The sequence below is a fragment of the Sminthopsis crassicaudata genome, chromosome 4 (assembly GCF_048593235.1).
Source record: "Sminthopsis crassicaudata isolate SCR6 chromosome 4, ASM4859323v1, whole genome shotgun sequence".
Taxonomy (NCBI): domain Eukaryota; kingdom Metazoa; phylum Chordata; class Mammalia; order Dasyuromorphia; family Dasyuridae; genus Sminthopsis; species Sminthopsis crassicaudata.
The window spans coordinates 39376545-39400857 of record NC_133620.1 but is presented as its reverse complement, the minus strand read 5'-3'; the positions used below and the strand labels follow the sequence as shown (position 1 = coordinate 39400857).

The window sequence follows — 24313 nt, the reverse complement described above, 5'->3', positions numbered from 1 at the left end:
GTTATTCTTAGTATTATTTTAAGGTTTATCACATCAATTGCACCAGAGGTAATGCTTCAGCATAATGCCATCCATATTACTGGATTTTAAAAAATTAAACTATTCTTCATTCTTTCACCTCAGTATGCCATTAACATTTTAAACTTTCTAAATGGAAAGCATGTAAGATTTAATCACAATACTGTTCATCATTTCCTTAGCATCATATATCTAAGGATCAACTACTGTTATATTCTCCTGATCTAGGGGAAAATATTTTAAAAGCATGGATAATTGTACTCATTAATAATAGGATCTTTTTTTTTACTAATAATTTAAAAACAACCATATTCTGGGCATCTTCTACCTACCCTATCAATTATGAATTCTTATAATTATGGAGTGGGGAGGATGTCCTAAGGGAAGCAGGTATATCACTATATATGGTAATAGTAATGTCTGTTCAAGAGAACATATCCCTGAACTCTTGCTTCACAATAAATGTGGAATCCATCTGATATATTCCTTATCATTTATTGCCAAAAACATGAACTGTATTACAAATGGCAAATGAATAAAATTAGCAAATAAGGCACAATAAAGGAAGGGGTTTCTATTATCCTTCACTCAAATTCACCCATCAAAAGCAGGCTCCTCAAAATTTCCTTAGCCACAGAATAATCAAAGGCACTTTTTCAAAAAGAAATTCAGAATGATCGATACCTGACAGCCTCTCTTTTCAATTTCCATAATGCATTTCTGCATCAATAGTGGCACCATCAATCCTACATTTTCCTTCTCCACAACTTTTTGAACATCTACCCCAAATATTATTGGTTCTCGATTTGCATCTAGGCCTGGAAGAGAATTCTCCCACTGTTCCATAAGAGTCACTTTCACATAAATAAGTCCTCTGGGCTCAAGTTTGACAGCCAATTGATGTGTCTTTGTCACTCTGAACAAGGTGGGAAGGACAACAGTCCCATGACAACATACACGATTTTTTCTTGGCGTTGGTTCCCAACTGAAGACTACTAACTTTAAGTGCTGTGCATTTTCAATTTCTATGTTGAAGGTATGATCCATGTCTAAAAAGGTTGTCCGGCAAGTAAGCAATGCTGTTCTTGCTTTGTTGACTGAATCTACCTGAATTGCACAAAAGACATCTTTTGAATCCATCCGTGGTGGTTTTAAATCCTCTGCTCCATAGAAATGCACGCTCATGAGTCCAGAGAGATACTGTGAACATTTGGGTTGATCAGAAAAGCTGTAATGTCTAAATGCATCAATGTCTATTTCCGTTTTGTTGATACCATTTGGAAATATTTCCTTTCCTCTCAAATGTTTGTTTTCAGAACCACGTTTGCCTGATTTACTTATAAGCTCAGGTGAATCTCCATCACTAAGATAACCACCTTTGCAAGTAGATTTAGAACTTGTGGAATTCTCCTTTGGGAAGCTATGTTGAGAAGAGACACTGCTGTCCAAGTGGTACCGGCTTATCACGTTTCTCTGTGCAGCAGGGGTGGTATTCCCAGAAGGAAAAGTGACTGTGTGGCTCCTCCCCTGACAGTTACATTTCGACAAGGAAGAGGGGCTGTGTGAACTGTGCAAGTGGCCCAAGGTTCCCCTGACACTTAACTTTCGGCTAAGTTCAGGTAATTTTTTCATTTTCATGGAAAGTTTCCTTACAGTTTTTGGAGATTTGATTTTATCTGGAAAAGACCAATTGATTGAGCCACTTTTTTTTCACGGGGTTAGGGCTTGGAGGAGATGATTCAGCTGTACTTAATTCACACTTACTTGTAGCAACTGGGATTCCAGGACCTTTAAAGCAAAAGTAAAAAGTATATTAGCAATCCTTTGTTTTAATAGCTATTGCAGCTTACCATCTCAAACCACAGAGACTCTAACAACAAGAGTTATTGTCATATCCTAACAAAAATGAATGATAACAAAAATGAAGATCTGTCATCAATAACTTTCAAGAAGCTAGACAAATTAAATAGCTTTAAAGAAGGATGGTAGTAAATCAATAAGAAGCATTCTTATCTTTTCCTTCACCAATTTATCACCCTATGGTCTTTCCTTATACTTCTCCTCTTCCCCAACTTACAATTTCTTTTTATGTACTGTCTCATCCTATTAGAGTGAAAGCTCTGTAAAAACAAGGGCCATCTTCCTTTTTGTTTTTATTTGTATTTCAAGTCCTTAGTGCATGACCAGGCATATAACAAGTGCTTAATAAATGCTTGATTTGACTATGGATAACCAAAGAAGATGAGAAGTCAGCTACTTTTTTTTAGCTCACAATTCTACTTCTAGTAGTTTCTTTTCTATTTCTATCTTATAAAAATTAATCAATGGACACTTAAGACAATATAAAGCAAGTGATTTTTTGTGGTTCTGTTTCATGTTTGCTCTGTGGAACTGCAAGAAATACAACAAAAGGACTCAATTTAACCAAGAATGCAAACATTTAATAGTGGTAATGTTAAAGAATTAGAGTTTTAGTTATTATGAACCACTGTTCTCTTCTTTAAAATATGAGTTCCTCTCTCTAACAATCATCAATCAATCCAAAAATTTAAAGCAGAACTGTTCTCTGTGTGAGTTTAAATACAGCTAGGCTATAGGTACACAAACATGCTAAATTTTATTTCCAGTTAAGACTAATGAGAGGCAGAGTAAAATGCTTTTGACTAGTAAAGTTAGTTCAAAGTTACATTTAACAATAAAACTTGAATTCTCTAACCAAAAAAAGGTTTAGATTAAAATCAACCTTTTATAGCTGAACTCTGAATTTGTTATTTTTAGGTATATGTATTTATGACTTCAAAGTAACAGCTTATATCAAAAATTTAAACCATTTCAAAATTTCATAATAAAAATATTTTCTTAAATGAAATGTTAGTTTAAGTTGAAAAGTATTATGTACTCTAACAATATTCCAATTATTTAAAATCCATTATGTGCTATTGATAACTTGCTCAACCACTGTTTTATGAGGAAACTCCTGCCTTATATCAGTCTAAAGATCTAACCAGCTTTATTTCTATTTGCATAAAAAGGAAAAATTATTTTTCAATATCAACAAGTTTTCTTCTTTCCTAATTTTGCCCAATTAATGGGTTCCTCTGAAAAGGAAGTTGGGTTTTTGTTGTTGTTGTTGTTGTTATTTTACAGAAAGCTATTCTGAGTGTTCCTGCTGTGGCTTTTTGGCAAGAAATGTTGTATTTGATAAAATTGGACAAAGCAATCCTTTGTACTGCAAACCACAGCACAATCCCACTGGTGGGTTGGTCTAAAACATTCTATAATAATCAGGTCCATGTTTCATAGTCCCTTTCTGTCATGACTTAGAAAAATAAGTGAAATATTGTACTTCCTTTTGATTTTGATTTGTAAAAACTTTCAACAGTTACCACTCAATTAATATGAGACTAATTCAAAATGCTCAAGAGTTTGGAAATCAACACTTAAAATTAAGCCATGTATTGCAATAAAACCAGAGACTGAGTTTTAGAAAACACAATACAGAATCTTGTCCAACAGATTCACATCTTTAGTTAATATACCAAATTAATTTTTATATTTCCTGATTTGAATATTCATCTTCTATGCTCTACTCATTCCCTGAAAGTTTTCTACCAAAGTACATGAGAGAACACGTTATTTGAGGTAAAGTAAGTCTTCCTGTTCCCAATAAAAAACTACAGTGATGATGCCAGGTAAGTAAACCATCTTTAAGTACTTCCTTTGGGTTTTTAGGATTATATCTTTATGTCTTAAAAATATATTTCTGGGAAGTACGGTAGAAAAAAAGGTATATACATAGCAGCTGTTCCATTTTTACAGGTCATTTTGGGCCTTTTTTAGGTGTCTAGAAACATTTACTGGTCTACAATTACTGTCTGGCACACTAAATTATAAAACTCAGATTTTACGTCAAAAGAAATTAAATATCTCAAATCATACTTCTCTTCATTTTGTATATAACTCAACTTTAAGTTTTATGAAATTATATGAGTATGATTTAATCTTACTATTAATGTACAATATATTAGAAAAATAATATATGCCAAACCAGAAGACCTAACTTTGAGCTTCAGATCAACTACATAAGCTGTGAGCTTCAGCAAGTCACTTAATCTACTTAAAAGTTTCAGCTTCCTCACTGGTGAAAAGAGGACGATGATAGTAATAATTATATACTGCTTTAAAGTTTGCAAAGTGCTTTCCAAATATCTTATATTTTAATAGCAACTCTGTAAAGCAGATATTATTATTCCTATTTTAAAGATGAGAAATCTGAGAAAGATAAAGGTTAATTAACTTGCCTAGAATCACACAGCAAATATCTGAGGTCAAAAAGTCTTCCTGATTCTAAGCCCAGCACTATTTCCATTGTACCACCTATACTTACACTACTTTAGTGTCAGCCAAGTTCTATGTAAATGAGAGCTATTTATTTGTGTTACTATCATATGTAGAAAATGCTAAAAAATTTAAAAACCTTTATAGCCAAAAAATTCTTTAAAAAATCTTTAGAGTCAAGTCTTGCATCTGATCCAAGTTACTTCAGACTACCCTAAAACTAAAGTGAATAAAAAACCTTCCTCAGTAGAGGGAGTAAATTTTCATAGGTGAAAACACAAAAAGTTTCACTAAAAGTGACAAGGTATCACAAAAAATTATCTGGATCAAATCGTTTTGTAATCTTCAAAGCAAGTATGTATGACTGGCAACAATACCAACAGATTCTGGACTAGAACAAGGGTGTGGTTTAGAAAGGTTTTGGATTTCTTGTCTTCTGCCCCAGACTCATAGAGTTAAAACCGCTCATGTTGAAAGTTAATCCCAATCACAACTGGGAATAACCCATTAATCTCAAAATATTTAAAAGCAAAAGACTATTCTGAACTACACTCAATGTACTGACTAAAAATAAGGTATGAAAAAAATCCATGACTCTAGAAACACATAAGATCTCTTCAAGTAGCTCTCTGACAAAATGATGCTTACTTTAGTCTATTATGGTTGTGGCTAGACGCTCACATTCCTACTTGAAATACGTCACATCTCAAGAACTTTGCAAACATTTAGCTCAGAATAAAGCTTCCTATTCAGCCAAAAATCTAAAAATATTGCCATCAAAAGTTTGAGGGTTTTTTAAAATTATGTTCCTATTTTCTGATGACACTCCAATGAATGTCATCCTAAAAGATAGATCTTGACCTTGAAGAATTTATAATTAGGGTTTTGTTGTTGCTGTTGTTTGTCTAGACCTATGTTTTCATAGGCACAGGGAGCTCTCTGTAGACATTTTCTCCACTGTATTTAACAGCCTAAGAAAAAGTAGCTCAGGGGCACTGTGGTCATATTTGAAAAGGGCAGAACCTGTCTTCTGAACTTAATCTATTGTACCACAGATGTTCTTGGTAGTACAAACAAAAGCAAAGATCTACATTTTGTCATACATAAAAGCTGTTATGTTATAAAAATACACATTGATAATACCAGTTAACAACACATTTATCTATCACAAACTTGTAGTCAGACCCTGCAGGGCCCAGACCCTGTCCTCCAGACTCCTAATCTGCTCCTCTCTCTACTCATCGCTCACACGAAACTGATAACCTGGCATTACATACTCCTGGAAAGTTAAGCCTATTCATAAAATCCTATGAGCTCCCCTCTAATCTTCCCTTCAGCAAAATCCTTTTCCTGAATCAAGCTCCTTTTTGCCTGCATTACTAGAAAAGGTGATTTACTTCTAACACCTGAGGATGTTGATAAACTGGATACTGTTTAAGGGAAGCCAATCCCAAAGGATAATGTCACATAACATTGGTGCTGAACAAAAGTGGAGAAAAATCACACAATCATTCTGACTGGGAACACCACAAATTTGTTACACAACCTTCCCTGGATCCTCCCTGCTGCTGGCTAATCAATCCTCCTACACGTCCCTTGACAACGTATTCTCCCACTCTCCATAACAGCTCTTCCAAATTTTTACATCCCTCCTCATAAGTCCCATGGTTCCACCACTCCCCATTTTCTCAGATGAGAACTTAGAACTTTAATAGAAAAAACTCACCATATAGAAAAACATTAGCCATGAACTTCCTCTCCCTCATCTGTCTTCTGTCACTTATTCCTCTTTTCCCTATCTCACATGATGAAGTAGCTTTATTCCTCATCAAGACTAATCCTGCTAACTTGTTCAATGATTTCATACCATCCTGTCTCCTCCAGCAGAATGTCCCCTCTGTCATTTGCACTCTGACTTATTTTCAATCTCTCCCTCTCTATTGGCTCATTCCCTACTGCCTATAAACATGCAGTTTCCCCTATCCTGAAAAAAATCCTTACTTGATCCTTCATCCCTGCTATTATTCTATTTCTTTCTGTTCTTTGTAGCTAAACTCTTCAAGGCTGGTAGATGTCTCCGCTTTCCCTTTTCTCACTCTCTTGTTAACCCTTTCCAATTCAACTTCTGACCTTATCATTCCCCTGAAAAGCTCGTGCCAAGTTACCAATGATCCCCTTGACAGAACCACAATACTTTTCTCCATCCTCATTCTCCCTGACCTCCCTGCGATCTCTCACGTCCTTGATGCTTTCTTTTCTCTAAGTTCTCAGACATTCCTCTCTCCTGGTTCTCCTCTTATCTGACTACTCTTCCCTGTCTCCTTTGCTGGACTCTCTATTCCTCATCCTCACCCTCTAACCATCTGTATCCTTCACTTGCTGATCTCATCAGCTCCTCTAGATTTAACTGCCATCATTTTTTTTAATAATAGCTTTTTATTTTTCAAAACATATGCAAAGAGAGTTTCCAACATTTACCCTTGCAAAACCTTGGGTTCCAAATTTTTCTTCCTCCCTTTCCCCTTCCCTCTCTACCAAACAGTAAGTAATCCAATATAGGTTAAATGTGCAATTCTTCTAAAACATACTTCCACATTTATTACACTGCACAAGAAAAATCAGATCAAAAAGGGGAAAAATGAGAAAGAAAAAAAAAAGCAACCCAACAACAAAGGTGAAAATACTATGTTGTGAGCCCCAATCAAGTCCCCTCTATGGGAGCAGATGGCTCTAACACAAGTCTATTGGAATTGAAATTACATCTTTATACTGATGATTCTCAAATTTACCTTTACTGCCCAATCTTTCTGTTGACCTTCCATCTCTTATCTCCAAATGCCTTTCAGAATCTGGAAATGGATGGCCAATAGACAATCTTCTATGTCCACATTAATACTAATATCTCAACATGTCCAAAACAGAACTCCTTATCTTTTCTCTTAAACTCTCCTGTCTCCTACCTGCCCTATTACTATAGAGGGCAACACTACCCCCTCCAATCCTCACAGCTCCTAACCCGGAGTCATCCTGAATTCCTCACTCTCTCTCACCCGCTTTATCTAAGTTGTTGCCAAGGCATGTCAATTTCACCTTTGCAACTTCTTTCAGCTCCGCTCCCCTTTTCCATCTACAACAGCCACTCCCTGGTACAGGATCTGATCATCTAAGAACTAGACTACAGCAATAGCTTGTTGGTGGGTCTGCCTGCCTCAAATCTCTCCCCACTCCAAATCCTCCTCCATGAAGCTCCAAAGTGATTTTCCTAAAACGTAGGTCTGATCACCTCACACCACATCCTCTCTTTCTCTGTTCTGTGTGTATGTGTCTGTCTGTCTGCTTCTAAGGCTTTCTCTCGATAAAGCTCCAGGGGTTTCTTGTTGCCTCTAGAAGAAAATAAGTAGTGCTCTGTTTGGCTTTCAAAGCACTTCATAAGCTGACTCTCCTACCTTCCCAGCCTCCTCATTCCCCATTATGTACGCTTTGATCCAGTGACATTGGCCTCCTGGCTGTTCCACAAACAAGGCTCTCCCTATCTCTTGGTTCAGGCATTCTCTCTGACTGTTCACTATCCCTGGAATGCTCTTCCACTTCAAGTACTGACCTCCCTGCCTTCCTTTAAGTTTCAACCAAAATCCCACCATCTACAGGAAGCATTCCCTACCTCCTCCTTATTCCAGTGCTTTCCCCTCCTTTAACTGTACATAACTTATTGTGTGTATTATATAGATGTGTGTGGGTATACACACTTTGTCTTTTGTCTCTTATATTGCCAGTGTTGGCATATAACAGGCCTTTAATAAACTGAATTTATTATAAACATTTATTTATATAAAAATTTATTTATAAATAACAAATTACTGAGTTAAATGTTTAACCTGGACAAGAGAAAACTCAAGGAAGAGAAGACAATGATTTTGAAGAATGTGATGAGCTGTCATATGGAGGAAAGACAAGACATGTTCTACTGGCTCCCAAATGGAGGAATCTGCAGAGAAGCCAGTTTTAGACTTGGTTTCAGGAATTCCCAATTCTAAAGAATTGGTAGATTTCTCTCCTTTGGAGGTCTTTACACAGAAATAACTAGACAACCACTTGTGGGTCATATTATCTGAGGACTCCTTTAGTATCTGAGCTGGAAAAAGATGTCCTCAGATTCTGGAATTCTCCCTTCATAAAGTCAGTGCCTCCCTGTAATGTAGACTAACTTGGGCTTCCTTCTGTCCTCACACTTAGCAATTTAATAACTCCAATTTCTTAATATCTAATAAATACTTCTTTCTTTTTAGGCTAAAAAAATGTAAATAAAAATAAAATAAAATAAAATATGCAAATATCTCTAAATAAAAACAAATGTCTTTCAACTGAATATGATATCCATATGTATTAGTATTCTTTTTCTACATCATCTTTTAGAACTAAACTTTAAAAATGAAGCCTCAATGCAAAAGTTCTAAAAGTTTGAGATGACTTCCAAATCTAATTGACCTTTCTGAGGAACGTCTTTTCTCCTTTTCTTAATATGATGAGCAATCTAATAATTAATGTGCAACAAGAAAATGGTATTTACACACATATATTGTATCTAGGTTATATTGTAACACATGTAAAATGTATGGGATTACCTGTCATGGAGGGGGGAAGGGAGTGGAGGGAGGGAAGGGATAATTTGGAAAAATGAATAAAAAAAAATATGATGAGCAATCAAGCCTTCTTGTAACTCTCTCCTCTATTAGTTACCCTCTATTCTCCTAGTTCAAATATTTGAATACGGTAATGGTTTTTCTTCTTCAAACTAAACATTCCTAGTTTCTTCAACCAATCCTCTTAACTAGAGTGTCCTCCATTCTCTTAGGCCAAGCTTCTATACTAGTAGATTACTGGGGTTCTGAGGTACCCCAATTTCAGACTTCTAACTCCTATCCTGGGGCCCTATGCTCCTTACTAGTGAAAGGTCATCATATCTAAGTGTCCCCAGCTCCAACACAATGCATCCTGACATTCTCCAGATATGTTGTTTCTCAGAAACCTCCCTCCCCTTTCTACCTCTTCTTCTGGGAACAAAGAACAAAAATCCACCATTCCTAAAAAAGGGTGCCAATTAATTGCATTGTAATTCCACTCCCTATCCCTATTATTTCCCAGATCAAAATACCCTTCTTTAGCCACTACTTCAAAAATATTTTTTCTTCCTCTATGGTTTGTAAGCTCCTTCAGGACAGATTCTATTGAATTTCTAACCCCTTTTTTATTCCTTTCTTCCCAAAATGTTATACCTGGAACTGAACATGATACTTTAGATATGATCTGACCCAGATAGGATACTAATCTTCATTCTAGATGGACATTATATATCTCAACTAACCTAAGACCACATTAGCTTCTTTATCTGCCAACTTATAGGAAAGACTCCTAGGAAGCTTTCAGACCATGAAAACTTTCATATTTTTTCCACACTGACTAGTATCCACCTTTAATTCCCCTATTCAATATTTGTACAATTAATTTTTTAAAACCCAAGTGTAATATTTACATTTATCTTCAGAAGATGACCGGACCAGTTATTCATGACTATCCTAATTTTGTATTCTATGTTCAGAAGCCCATCAATTCCTTTATTTGAAGCTATGATCTAAAAATTCAACTTTAATTCTATGATGCTACCTTGTTAATCAACTTCTCATTGCCCAAAATAAATTGTCCTCACATGTCCAGATTTTTCTTCTTGCATGTTTCTGTCTTCGGTGTCCCAAATCATGAATGTAAATCAAGAGGATTTCAACATTTACCTAATTTTTCAGACTTGATAAAGCACTTTGCTCACAGTAATCTTATTAGCTGAGTTCAAGTGTTATTGTCCTACCTAAAAGATAAGAAAATTGAGGCTAAAAATAGATTAGAAGGTCATTTTCACGAGCTAGCAATTGTTAGAGCTGAAATTTAAAGCTAGGTCTCCTGATGCTGGCTTGAGTTATTCTTATTCCCAGCTACTTTTTAGTCATTTCTTAATCAGTGTTCTTAGACAATGGCTACATTCTGACCACTCAACTCTTTATTCAGCCAGATTGGTGGATGTGCTATGCTATCACACTTTATTGCTATTGTTATCTGGTTCCTTTATGCATGTTATCAAGAGAAGCCAGTAGGTAGAATCTGCTCTGGATGGATCACTTTTAATGTTCCTTCCAGTTCGATGATTCTATGAAAATGCTGTGAAGAAGCATAGTATAATGTGTGGTTTCTACTAAGAAGTAATGAGCAAAAATCAATTGATGGATTTAGATCTGGAACACCTGATTTCAAAGCTATTCTGCTTAAATGTTTCTGTGTCTGTGCAAGTCACTGAATGCATGGACTCAATGGTCTCTATAATCTCTCTACAATCTACTCAATGGTCTCTACAATATGATAATCAGATAAGTACTTTCAGGAATAGATTATGAATTACTAGGGGGCAGTAGTCACACCTCTTTTGTCTCCAGTAAAAGTCCAACAACTAGTAATGTTGGACATGAATAGACAACTTGTATTGTCTTAGTGACTTGAGAAATGCTTCTGCAAATATCCTTCTGACTGTTCTATTAATTTAACATTATGCTATGATAACAATCAGACATATGCCCTTCAAAATGAGCACTCTTACAATTTAAATCCAAAAGCAAAGCTTTTCCATTAAGTGCAGACACAATAAATTTTAATTCTAGGGATGTTTTAGGATGGTATAAAATAAACATGAATTATTTTGAAAGGAAAAGGAAATTCATGTTTTAATTTTTTTTATTCAAAAACAAATGTTTTACAAATTTGGAATAAATTGTTCACCTAGATAACAAACTCATGAAATGTGAACTGAATTGGTTTATAATCCTTACTATTTCATTACTATTAAATATGTATGTATTGAACTAAAAATTAATTTCATTAAAAAACTGGTTCAGAGTGAGAACAATCCGGTTTTAAGTATACTACCTTTTCTAAATACTTTAAGATGTTAATCATTTAGGGGAAGATAGGTAGTACAATAGATAAGAGCACTGGCCCTGGAGTTAGGAGGAAATAACTCTGGGCAAGTCGCTTAACTCTGATTGCCTTACCAAAAAAAAAAAAAAAAAAAAAAAATCAATCATAAGCAGATACATAGTACCTTACCTATGGTAAATCATAAAATCTGAGTTGACCAATGTTTCTGATAATAGTCTCTTTTCTAAAATATAAACAGAACTGAGTCAAATTTCTAATACAAGTAACTCCCCAATTGATGAATGGTCAAAGGATATGAACAATTTTCAGATGAAGAAATGAAAACTATCTATAATCACATGAAGAAAATGTTCTAAATCAATATTAAGATAATGATAGATATTTTTGTAGGGGAAATGGAAAAATTGGGACATTAATGCATGGTTGATGGAGTTGTGAAATTTGGGGAACAATTTGGAACTATATCCAAAGGGCTAGCAAACTGTGCATATCCTTTGCTCCAGCAGTGTAACTACTGAATCTATATCCCTAAGAGATCCTAGAGAGAAAAAGACTCACACATATAAAAATTTAGTAGCAGCTCTTTTTATGGCAAGCAGGAATTGGAAATTGAATGGATGCCCATCAGTTGGAGAAGGGTTGAAAAAATTATGGTAAATAAATGTAATGAAAATATTGCTCTATAATAAATGATGAGCAAGCTAATTTCAGAAAAGCCTGGAACGACTTACATGAACTGATGTGACATAAGCAGAACCAGAACATTGTTACACAGTAAAAGCAAGATTATCTTATGATCAGCTTTAATAGACTTAGCTCTCTTGGAATGAAAAATGTCATTGGTATCCAGAGAAAAAACTATAGAGATTGAATGTAGATTGAAGCATACTATTTTCATCTCTTTTTGTTTGCTTCTTCTTTTTCATGGCTTTTTCCTTTTGTTCTGATTTTTCTTTCACAATATGTTTAATATGGAAATATGTTTAAAATGACTGTATATGTGTAACCTATATCAGATTGCTTGCTACATAGGAAAGGAGAAAAGAAAATGGAACTCAAAATCTTACAAAAAACAAGTGTTGGAAACTATCTTTACATGTAATTGGAAAATCATGTGGTTAACAAACACAAAAAAACAACAACCCAAAAACAAAAACAAAACAAAACAAAACAAAAAAAAAAAAAAACAAAGCAATACTGTCCTATCTTTTTATAGAGAACCTACATAAGGAAAGCACCATGTAAGTAAATTGATATGTAAACAAAATGAACACAAGGTAGTTTGGGAAGCAATAGAGTAGAGTAAAGAGGTAAGGATTGTTTGAGAATGGTTTCATATAGAAGATGGTGCTTGAGTGAGTTTTGGGGAAAACCAAGAAATCTAAGAAGAAAGACAAATAGGAAGATTATTCTAGACATGGGATGGGACCAGTGATGAAGAGATTTAAAAGGCACAGAGGAATTTATATATTCCCTACAGGATCTGTGAGCCACTAGAATTTATTGAGTGGAGAAGAGTGACATGATCAGACCTGTACTTTAGGAAAATCACTTTCCTGCTATTTGAAGAATGAAATTGAGTGGGGAGGTTTATTTATCTCCTTACTGTGTATCAACAGCCATTTTTTCTCTGTCATTTCCAGTACAAAGGTCATTTTCTTTGGATCTGGAACATGACACAGACTTGTGTGGTATGTTTTGTTCAACTCTCCATCCCCAGCCTTTTTTTTTTTTTTTTTTTTTTTAATTCTTTGGTATAAAGATGACTTTCTGAGAAAGAATACATTTGGAAATTAAGGTAATTTGAAACTTACTCAAAAATGAATCATTCTTCAGACTTAAATTACTGGAAATATTTTAATTGTTCATGGATGGCCTAACCAATGTAATAAAAATAAATTAATCTACTTGTATTCAGTGCCATCCCAATTAAGTTACCAAAAAATTACGGAGGTAGAAAAAAATAACAAAACTCATTTGAAAAAACAAAAATATCAAGAATATCAAAGGAATTAATAAAAAAAAAAAAAAGAAACTGTAAAGGAAGGAGAGATCTAGCAGGGTCAGATCTTAAACTGTATGGTAAGTTGGTAATTATCAAAACTGGCTAGTACTGGCTAAGGAATAAAATGGTGACTCAGTAGAACAGATTAGACATATAATACAGAGTAGTAAATGATTACAGTAAGCATGTGTTTTTATCAATGTAAAGATTTAAGCTTTGGGGATAAGAATTCACTGTTTAGTAAAAATTGCTGTAAAAATTGGAAAACAGATTGTCAGAAACTAAGTAGAGAACAGTATCTTATACCATTTTCCAATAGAAGGTCAAAATGGATACATAACCTTAACATAAAGGAAGACATAAATAATTAAAAGACCATGAAACATACCATCAAATTTTAAGTATAAAAGAATTATGAATAAGCAAATGGTGGAGAGAATTTTGATTTAAGAGTTTGCTTAAATAAAACCAATGTAGCCAAGATTAAAATAAAAGCAGATGATTAGGGAAATTTTTTCATAGTTTGCAAATAAAGGACATCTCAAATATATAGACAACTTTATAAAATTTATAAAAAATAAGTCAATCCCCAATTGATAAAAGGTCAAAGATTATGAAGCTTTTCAGTAAAGAAATCAAAGGTATGTATAGTTATATGGGGGGAAAAAAATCAATGCTGATTAACAAATGCAAATTAGAACAACTTTGAGATATCATCTTAAACCTATCAAATCACATTGGCTAAAATGATAGAGAAGAACAATTACAAATGTTGGAGGGAGTGTGGAAAACTGGAATACTAACACACTTTTGGTGGAATTGTGAACTGATTCAACCATTTTTGAGAGCAATCTGGAATTAGGCCCAAAGAGTTATAAAACTGTAACTCTTTGGCCCAGCAATATCACTATTATTTCCCAAAGTGATTAGGGAAAATGGAAAAGAAACCACATATTCTAAAATATTTATAGGAGCTCTCTTTGTGATGACAAAGAACTGGAAATTGAGAGGATGCCCATCAATTGGGAAATGAATGAATAAGTTGTGGAATATGATAATGATGGAATACTACTGTGTCATAAAAAATGAAGGGCTGGTTGATTTTAGGAAGACATATATAATGAAGGGTGAAATGCATATAATAACCAAGAGAATGTCATATATAGTGAGAACAATATTTTTCAAAGAGTCAATGTGACTGATTAAGCTATTCAGTTTTATTAATATTCAAATCAACTACAAAAGACCTATAAAGATGCTATCCACTTCCAGAGAAAGAACTGATTTATATAGTTATGTATTGCATAGTTGCACATATATATTTGTCAAATGTTGGCTTTGTCTAGTGAGAGGTTGGGATGAGGGAAGCAAACACCTTGGAATTCAAATGAAACCAAAAAATTAAAATTGAAAGAGGAGGAGGAAGAAAAGCCACTGTGAGAAGTTGGGGTTTGAATCCCATTTCTCATGCTCACTAGCTGTATAATCCCTGTCAAATACTGTTACCTCTTCAGAGTCTCAGTTACCACAAACAGTAAAAACAATCAGAACATGGCTGCTATGATGATTAAATGAGATACAAAGCAAATCTCACTCCCCCATCCTCACAATTTTCTGCATTTGACTCCTATGGTATTCACCTCCTCTCTACTTAAGCCCACCATCAGAGTAGTCACACTTTTGTCTTCAGCATCGCTCAAAATGTTCCCATATCCAAAGTTATGAACTTTTAAATTCTTCAACCACAAGTTCCTATCCTGTCAGTTCCTCAGCTCCTTTACTCTTTAGCTGTTCTCACCTACCAAATCTGTTCTGAGCTCAGTTTCCTCTCTTTCCATATTGAAACTTATGAATTCCTCAATCGTTATTGTCTTGCTAAACCTGAATTTAAAGAATAACTACCCATTCAGGCTACAATGTCTCTCCTCCCCTTCCTTATGAAACTTTGTTTCCTCATCACCTACTCCTTCAATAGTCTGCTTACATCTGGTCTCACTGTTACTACTCTGGGAGCCCTTTGGAAAAATTTATAATTAAATCTATTGGACTATTTTTTGACCTTGACCTCTCAGTCGATTTTAACTTTCCTCCTCCTTAGTACCTTTTCTTCCTGTACCTTGATCACACTGTATTCAGTCAAGAAGTACTTGATGGGGGGGCAGCTAGGTGGCGAAGTGGATAGAGCACTAGCCTTGAATTCAGGAGGACCCGAGTTCAAAATCTGGCCTCAGACACTTAACACTTCCTAGCTGTGTGACCCTGGGCAAGTCACTTAACCCCAGCCTCAGGGGGAAAAAAAAAAAGTACTCGATGCATAAGTATTATGCATCACACATTGAGAGGGACACAAATACAAAAACAAAAAACAAGAGACTTGGTCAATAAAATAATATTTTTGTTTTAAGTTGGATAAACTTTGTCCAAAATTCAGATTTTTGTTCTAAGTCCAATTTAATGGACATTAAATTGTCTATTACCACATGGATGGAACGGTTCTACGTATCAGTGGCAGGAGTATACACAACAATGAAATCACAAATACTTGAAATATTGACATATTGCACTGAATTAAATTCATATTGATAATATATATTTTTGTATATCAACTCTTTAAAATTATGAACATGGATCTCTTGGAATTTATGAGTTCAGATAATTCTTTGACAGGAGATATACAGTACACATACTAATCCCATATTTAAAGCCTTTTCAGCCTTTAGGTTCTGTCAGGTTAGATTCCAACAACAAGAAATTCAGGTCATCTTTATTTAGTATCAGTGGAAGAGTTTAGGGCAGAGTTTTATATGATAACAAAGATTAATTATAACACGGTATTCAGTCTCTTATTTTCTACAAATGTTTTCTCATCTTTTACAACATGAGTCTAAGAGGGGCACTAGGGCCTACAAATAGTCATTACAACTGACATTATATTATACACTATGCAAAAAAAAAAAAAAAGGCTGATTTTATACACAAATATTCCCAGCGACACCTGCAATAACTGTCAATATCATTAGTTTCTGATTGAGAAACATTCGTGCATTAAATATGGAAATAATTAGCAAACTTTTTAAGAAAGATTGCTTGATATTTTAAATTTTATCTTCAGAAAAAGATCCAAATTTATATTTATTTGCAGGCATAAAAAAGATAGGAAAATAACAGGAAAATGTCAGTGCCTACAGACATCATTAATTTGCACTAATAGAGGGAGTTCCATAAATCTCTACCAAGAAGCACAATGTTCAAAATGTTCAAAAAGAGGATGTTACTAAAAAAGGCACAGTTTACTTTTCTGGATTCTTTCACTTTTTGCACCCTGCTTCTAGCTCTTTACAAATCAAAGCAAACTCCCTGGCTTACTATGAGGATCAGATGAAATAATATTTATAAAGCACTCAGTACAATACTTAGCACACAGGAGGCACTACAGAAATACTGGTTCTTATTAATTCAATAATCATTCTAATTTTGCCAGTGCATGGACTACATTCATAGTCATAAGGCATGATTTCACTGACCAAAGCAGAAATATAGCTTTCGAGGGTTGTTAGCAAGTTTTGAAGGAGAGAATTAAACTAAATAATAAATGATAAATCTGTTGTTTATATTTATATGAAAAATAAGACTTTTTTCTTATGTTCAACATGTCACTTTTTTACAATTAAATCAAGGAATGTCATTATGGTGGTCTATACTAGTAGTATTAAACTCAAATAGATATAGGAGTCACTCAACAATCCACATACTAACTTATAAAAAAATCGCGTTAACATTAACTATGTTATACTGTATTTTTATTTATTAAATATTTCCCAATTACATTTTAATCTTTCTCCTGTCCTGCTGGTGAATGCTGTATGCCACTTTCTGACATTTATCAAGGCAGTGACTATGAATAGAAGTAATTCAAAGCCACCAAAAAAAATTGATTTATTGATCCACATTTGAGTCTTATTTATATTGTCAAAATTACAATCATTTTTAACTAGATTTCATTGGCACAGGGAGATCTTAATAAGGAAACTTTTTTCTTTGTACAATACAGATCAATACCTGTTCTAAAACTTATAGTTAGAGAACTACTTTTCTAGGGAAAACAAATAGCTTGTCCAGAGTCACAGAATCAGCATGTGCCAGAGATGGTTCCTAACCTCAGTTTCTCCTGATGTAGGATTCAGCCCTCTATCCAATACACCAGTGGTGTCAAACTCGAATAAAAACTGAGGCCATAAACTGTATATAAGGATCCCTACAAGTCCCATACTGACATAGAAAATGATACATCTTCATATTTCATTTTTACTAATACATCAACCCATTAAAATCAGACTGCACTATATTTTAATCTGGTTTAGGTCAGGATCAGAAATGTGGAACACATAAAGCCACCAAAATTCATCTGACATTTCTGTACTACACCAAGGCTATTCAAAAGAGAGAAAAAGAAAAATATAAAGAGCATATATCTACTAGAATTTGTTTCAGCTACTCCCAAAAAAGAGCAAAAGAGAAAATAAGAGCTTTATTTATATCCACACTTACCTGTAATTGATTTGAAAGTGAGATTTTCTTCAACAAGAGAACTATCTTGGGTCCTACACCCAAACTTCTGCTTGTTCAGCTCTATAAACTCTGTAGAAAACATGGCATCTACCTGATTAATTTCAGTTGGTTGTGTTATCTGAACATTTACATGTTCAGAAGAAAATGGCAAACCTTCAGCATTCCTCATTGGTTTTGCCAAGTCATTTCCAGATGACACTTTCAAAGTGAGAGCTGAAATACCCAAACTGAGGGTATTTGTTTCCTCAGAACTAGAAACACTATACAAGACATGGTCATCATCCTCAGGAATTGGATTATACCATATTTCACCTTCATCATCTGCATCATTTTCCTCACTAAATTCTAAACTATAATTTTTTGACAATGAAGAGTCTGTAAAATTAGCAGTTTTTGGTTGATGACGATGAACTAATGAAGGAGATTTGAACATGTGGGTGATCTCTGGTGTCTTCTTGAATTCTTCTTCCAGATCAGGAGACCTTAGAGTGCTCTGATGCAGCCAGTTACGTTTCTTAGAGACTGTGATGCTGTTGTGTGGTCTCTGTTCATTTAGCCCATTATCCTTTAAACCTTTGAGTTCTCCTTTCTTCATTGAAGAGATGTAAACATTTTCAATTAAATCTAATAAAAAGAAAAGAGAGTAGCAGACTATAATTTCAGAATTGCCAAGAAAAATAAACTTTTTTCAGATCTTTTCCTTAGATTTCTATAAAAGATACTTGTTAAAGAATATAAGATGTTTTCTGAAGGGGTCCAAAACCATACTTGAGCCAAGACAAATTTGGATGTTTTCTTATGAATTTCATAATTAAAACTTTAGAAATTTAATATGAAAAAAATCAATACAAATCTCTTAGGAACTCTAACCTCTAGGAGGTGATAGACTCAAAGAGTACAAATTGGGACACATTTTTTTTTTTTGGATGTGGCCAATATGAAAAATTGTTTTGTTTAACTATGTATGTGTTAACATAATTCTTGCTATGCTAATAAGAAAGGAAAGACAGAAAGGGAACTATTAAGAGAAAGATGACTGGTTTACATATATCACATATTTTTAATTAAAATATTTTTTTAAAATGAGTTCAGTTCTGAACATGCTGAGTTTAGACACATCAGATTTTTTGATATGTTGATTAATTTTGATAGACTTTTTTTTTCATTTTTTTTTATCTTTCCTTATACATATTAGAAAAAAAAGACCAAAAAATTCAAAATTAGTTCTCACTTTTTATAAAAAAGGAGAATTTCATATGAAAAAAATGCTCTAAATCACTATTGAGTAGAGAAATGCAAATTTAAGACAACTCTGAGGTACCACTTCACATCTTTCTGATTGGCTAAAATGGTAAGAAAAAAACAAGAATAAATGCTGGAGGGGATGTGGGAAAACTGGGAAGAATGGAAGGAAGGAAGGAATGGAAGGAGAGGGAAAAGAGAGGGAGAAGAAGGGAAGGAATAAAGGAGAGAAGGCAGGGAAAGCTTCTTCCCACCTAACATCACTCAGTCCATGAATATAATAAAACGTTAGGTAAATAATCAGAGGAAGAGATTAGTTAGTTCTACAGTAAATTACTACCAATGAAACTTAAAACACTAGTTCTGTTAGATAATCATTCAATGAATATCTCAAGTGCTCAGCCAAACATTATAGTAAATTAAGAGTGCATATATTTGATGTTACTATGAAGTAATGTTGAAGCATTATACAGATTATACCTGTATAAGGATAATCTACTATTAAGCTTTCATCTGACTGCTTCTCCACCTTAGACTTCCAAAAAAGCATATCTTTTCACAGTCTCTACTTAGTAAACTCTCCTTATCTTCCTCTGGCCTTTCACTATTTTGAACAATTATTTTTGCCTTTCATAACACTTTATTATTGTTTACTGGTGCTCAACTAGCTCAAGGCAAATATCAGACTAAACATAGGAAATGTCTTGTTGCACCATTCTCAGTACTCAAGTTTTTTCTAAAACCTACTTTTCCTGTTCCCTTTTTTTTTTTTAACCTCTGAAACATTATGACTATAAACCTCTATATATAGGCAGTAGTATAAGATCCAGTCTCCCTATACATATCCCAAAGGCATCTAACTCAGTCAGTCCAAAACAAAATTATCTTTCCACTTAAAAGCCCCTTCTTTTCCTAATTTCTCTTTTTTCCTGTCAAAATCACTTCTATTCTTCCAATAGTCTTGCTTTGCAACCTTGGAGAGATCCTCATGAGTTCTTTTGGATGTAGATGATTCCCAAATCTGTATTTCCAGCCCTAGTCTCTCTCCTGAGCTTCAGTACCCCATCTCTAATTGCATAGTAGACATGGAAAACTGGACACACAAAGGCCTCTCAAACTGAACATGTTTAAAACTGAACCTTATTATCTTTTCCTCAAAAGTCTTCTCTCTCACACAATCAATTATGAAATCTTGTTTCTAATTCTGTGATATCTCACAATCTCTCTCTCTCTCTCTTTGCTCAGTCACCAGCCTAATTCTAATTCAGGCCATAGTCACCAGACTGTGAATCTTTCAGGGATAGTCATATTACTTCCCCTCACACCCTTATCTGCCAAACAGATCCACCTGCCCATATCATCACTATCCTCTGTGCCTCCAGCACAGACTATTCTCACCCCGCCCCCATTTTCCTTTCTCACGTTCACCTGTTAAGACTGCCAAACTTCTTCAAATCCCAGTTCAAGTGTCACCCCCTTTAGGAGACTTTTCCTACTTCCTCCAATTAATAGCATAGCTCTCCCCCAATTAATTTAATTTATAAGCATTTTGTATATATTTTGTATTTACTTATAAGTACGTGTTCTTACTTATAAGTATGTGTTATTTTTCCCTTGGCAGAACATAAGCTCTTTGAAGACAGGAAGTGTTATTTTTATGTCTATATCCCTATCCCACTCTACCCCCCAACCTAGCACAAGAACCAACACATAGTAGATAATTAAGTTTTGTTAATTTGAATGAATTTCAACTCTGTATACTATTCTATTCCTCAGACCTGGAATATACTCTCTCCTCACCTCTAGGATCCTTCAAGACGCAGCTTTTGATTTTCCTATAATTTTCTGATGCCCTTGGTGCTTGCTTCTCAAATTATCACGTATATATTTATCTGTTTCTACTTTGTTAATATCCCGGAGAGTACAAGCTCCTTTAAAGGGAGAGACTTTTCTTTTGTTATCATCCCTTACAAAGCATAATGCCTTTATACATTGGGGTTTCTAAATGACTGTTTGAACTAAATTAGACTAGAAAACCAGGATGACTTTTTTATTACTTATTAAAATTTTCCCTATTATGTACAACTTCTATTACTTTTAAAATATAATAAAGTTACTATGTAAGTTTTTTCTTTTATTTTCTTCCCTATCCCCACAATTTATATATCCTTAGGCATTATCACAAAAGCAATCATTTAGTTAAGATATGTATATGTGTGTATATATATATATATATATATATATATATATATATATATATATATATATATACATACATATATATATATGTAAAACCAAACATACCTAATTACATTTTAATTAATTTTTAAAAACAAAATGAAAAATAAATCTAAGCCACTTACTTTTGAATTTAAGTCTGAGTAATGGGTACCAATTAAAATTTACAAATGCAGGATAGCTGGCAAATGGATTCATAATTCCTAAGTAATCTTAAGGCCTGATTCAACATGATAATATTTATAACTATGTATAATAACTAAGTTTCTGAAATAATCTTCTCAATTAGGAACAAATTAGCCCATGCATAATTATTAAATACATAACTACATAAAATGACTAATAGCACACTACTATTACTATTACTACTACAAATTCATAACATTAAAAAAAAAATAATCACCAATTTGATTAATCTCAAAAGCCTTCACAAATCCTTCTCTAATGTCTCATTATGATATGAGGATGACTGGATTGTCAAATGCTGTTAACAAGTTCTACCATATTAGAAATGCTACAAGTATGGTCCTGGTAACAGCCAATGTCTCTTGCCAGCCAAAGTTAAAGCAAAGAGGGGCTTAACACCAGCCCATTGGCCAATAGATAGTTCTTTTTCAAAGTTCAATGCCCCATTAATTCTTGAAGTGATTATGGAATAGAAACTCCCTGCCTGTAGCAAATATTTGATTCTCCTTGTTAAATGGAAAGAAATGGATACTGATTGTGGAAGCCTGGCATGATAGCGAATGAAACTAGTTCATTCCAAGAGCATTTTCAGATGGAAATTGAAAAACAAATAGATTTATCGCCATTTCTATAAGAAACTAATAATTAAACTTCAATAACAGCTGAACAAAGGAACATTTGTTCCTCTGCACAGGCTGTACCCTATACCTAGAATGCATTCCTTTCTTCATCTCCACTTCTGAAAATGCCTTTCTTCCTGCAAAGACCCTAACAGGACATATTCCACATGAGATCTTTACTAGTGCTCTTCCCTGCAAATGCCTCTTCACTCCCCACTAAAACTATCTTGTATTTACTTCAAATAAATTTCATACTTACTTACATGTGATGCTTTGTTACCCTTAGTCAAATACAAGCTCCTTGATGGTAAAGATTGAGTCCTTTTTACCTACCTTTCTATTATTCCCAGGTCTTAGCAAAGTATCTGGTGTATCTTAGGTAACTAATAAATGCTTGCAAACTGTTTTAGATTCTAGCTTCCAAGGTGAGAAAGCAATTATAGCAGACAAGGAACACTATGGAAATCAGTCTCTAAGATTGGGTAATTCATCCATCTAAAACAGGACCCAGAATGAATAAGGGATGATGAAAATAATACATTAGAACAATTTCTGATTGAAAAGGCACTCTTACTACACAATAAACAGGAGAAAAGAAGTGATAGAACCAGTCATGTAGATTCTAAGGAGACTTCACTCACCAGTGACCTGGGTACAGGGGCAGTCCATTTCTTGCCTAATGTTACAGTTACAGACACATAAAGGGAATAGAGAAGGCTAAAAAAGCTTAGAGACAGATATAACCAGCCTTTTCCATACACAATTTCAGAATTGTGACCATTTATCAATAGAGATGTGGATGCTGATAACCTGGACCATGTATAAGCTCTGCATTCCATTGATATTATTATCAATCAATCAAGAAGCATATATTAAGCATTGAAGACACAAAAACAGAAGCAAAATAGACACTGCTCTTAAAAACTATTTGCATTGTAACAGGGAAATCAATATGTATATAAATAAGTATATAGAGAACATCTACAAAATAAAATATTGTGTTGGGAGAAAAGAGTGCAAACAGCTGAAGGGAATAGAAAAGGCTTCTTCTTATAGAAAGGAATACTTGTGCTGAGTCTTAAAAGGAACCAAGGTTTCCAAGATTGAATGAAGGAGTACATTTCCACCCTAAAGGGACCACTAGTACAAAGGAACGTAGGTAAGGAGAGAGAGATTCTGAGGTCCCCATCTCAAGCAAAATAGTATGGATATAGTGTACACTGAGAGCAGAGTTAATGTATAAGAAAACTATAAATATAGTAAGAGAACAAGTTGTGAAGAGCTTTAAATAGCAAACAGTTTAAACTTAATCCTTGAAGTAACAGGGAGTCATTGGAATTTACTGAGTAAGGCAGTGATATAGTGGCAGCTGTGTTTCCTCTTCCTAATTTCCCTATTACTATATAGGGTGCCATTATCTTCCCAGTCATCCCCAGACTAGCAATGACAGTATCTTTCTTGACAACTCATTCTCTTATCCCCTCATATCCAAAAAGCTGTTAAATCCTGTCAGTTCTACCTTACTATTATCTTTTATAAATGTATACTTCTCTCCTCTGATACTGTGACATCCCCCCCCCAAAAAAAAGGGCTCTGGACTGTTGACATAGCCTACTGGATGGTCTCCCTGCTTCATGTTTCTCCCCACTTTAATCCATCTTTTGCTCAGCTGTCTGATTTTCCAAAAATGCAGGTCTCATATCCTAAACATCTCCAACTCAAAACATTCCAAGGATTCCCTATTACCTCTAAGATCCAGTATTAAATCCTTTAGCTTTTAAAGACCTTCACATTCTAGTCCTTCTTACCATTCCAGTCTTCTTATATGCTACTCCTCTTCATATAAGAATGTGAAAGACTTGGGCATGTTTGTGGGCAAAGAAGAAAGACCCTAGTAGATCAGTTGACACAGAAGTTCTGTAGGATATAGTTGACAAACAATATGCTAGAAGCAATATGCTTGAGAAAATAGGAAGATATGAGATAAAAAGGTACATATACAACCAAGGAACAGTTTAACAAATTATGGCATATGAATATAATGAATATTATTCCCATAAGAAAAGATGAAAGAAACTGTTTCAGAGAAAACCTGGGAGGACTTGTATGAATTGATATA

At 34.2% G+C, this 24313-nt stretch overlaps 1 protein-coding gene across 1 annotated transcript in view; it reads right to left on the bottom strand.

The window, feature by feature from the left end:
- SYDE2 (synapse defective Rho GTPase homolog 2) overlaps positions 1 to 24313 on the bottom strand; it is an 81868-nt gene that overhangs the window by 44611 nt on the left and 12944 nt on the right. Inside the window, 3 exon segments of the mRNA XM_074266350.1 lie at positions 703 to 1728; positions 1730 to 1806; positions 17888 to 18532. Coding sequence (XP_074122451.1) covers positions 703 to 1728; positions 1730 to 1806; positions 17888 to 18532 — 1748 coding nt within the window.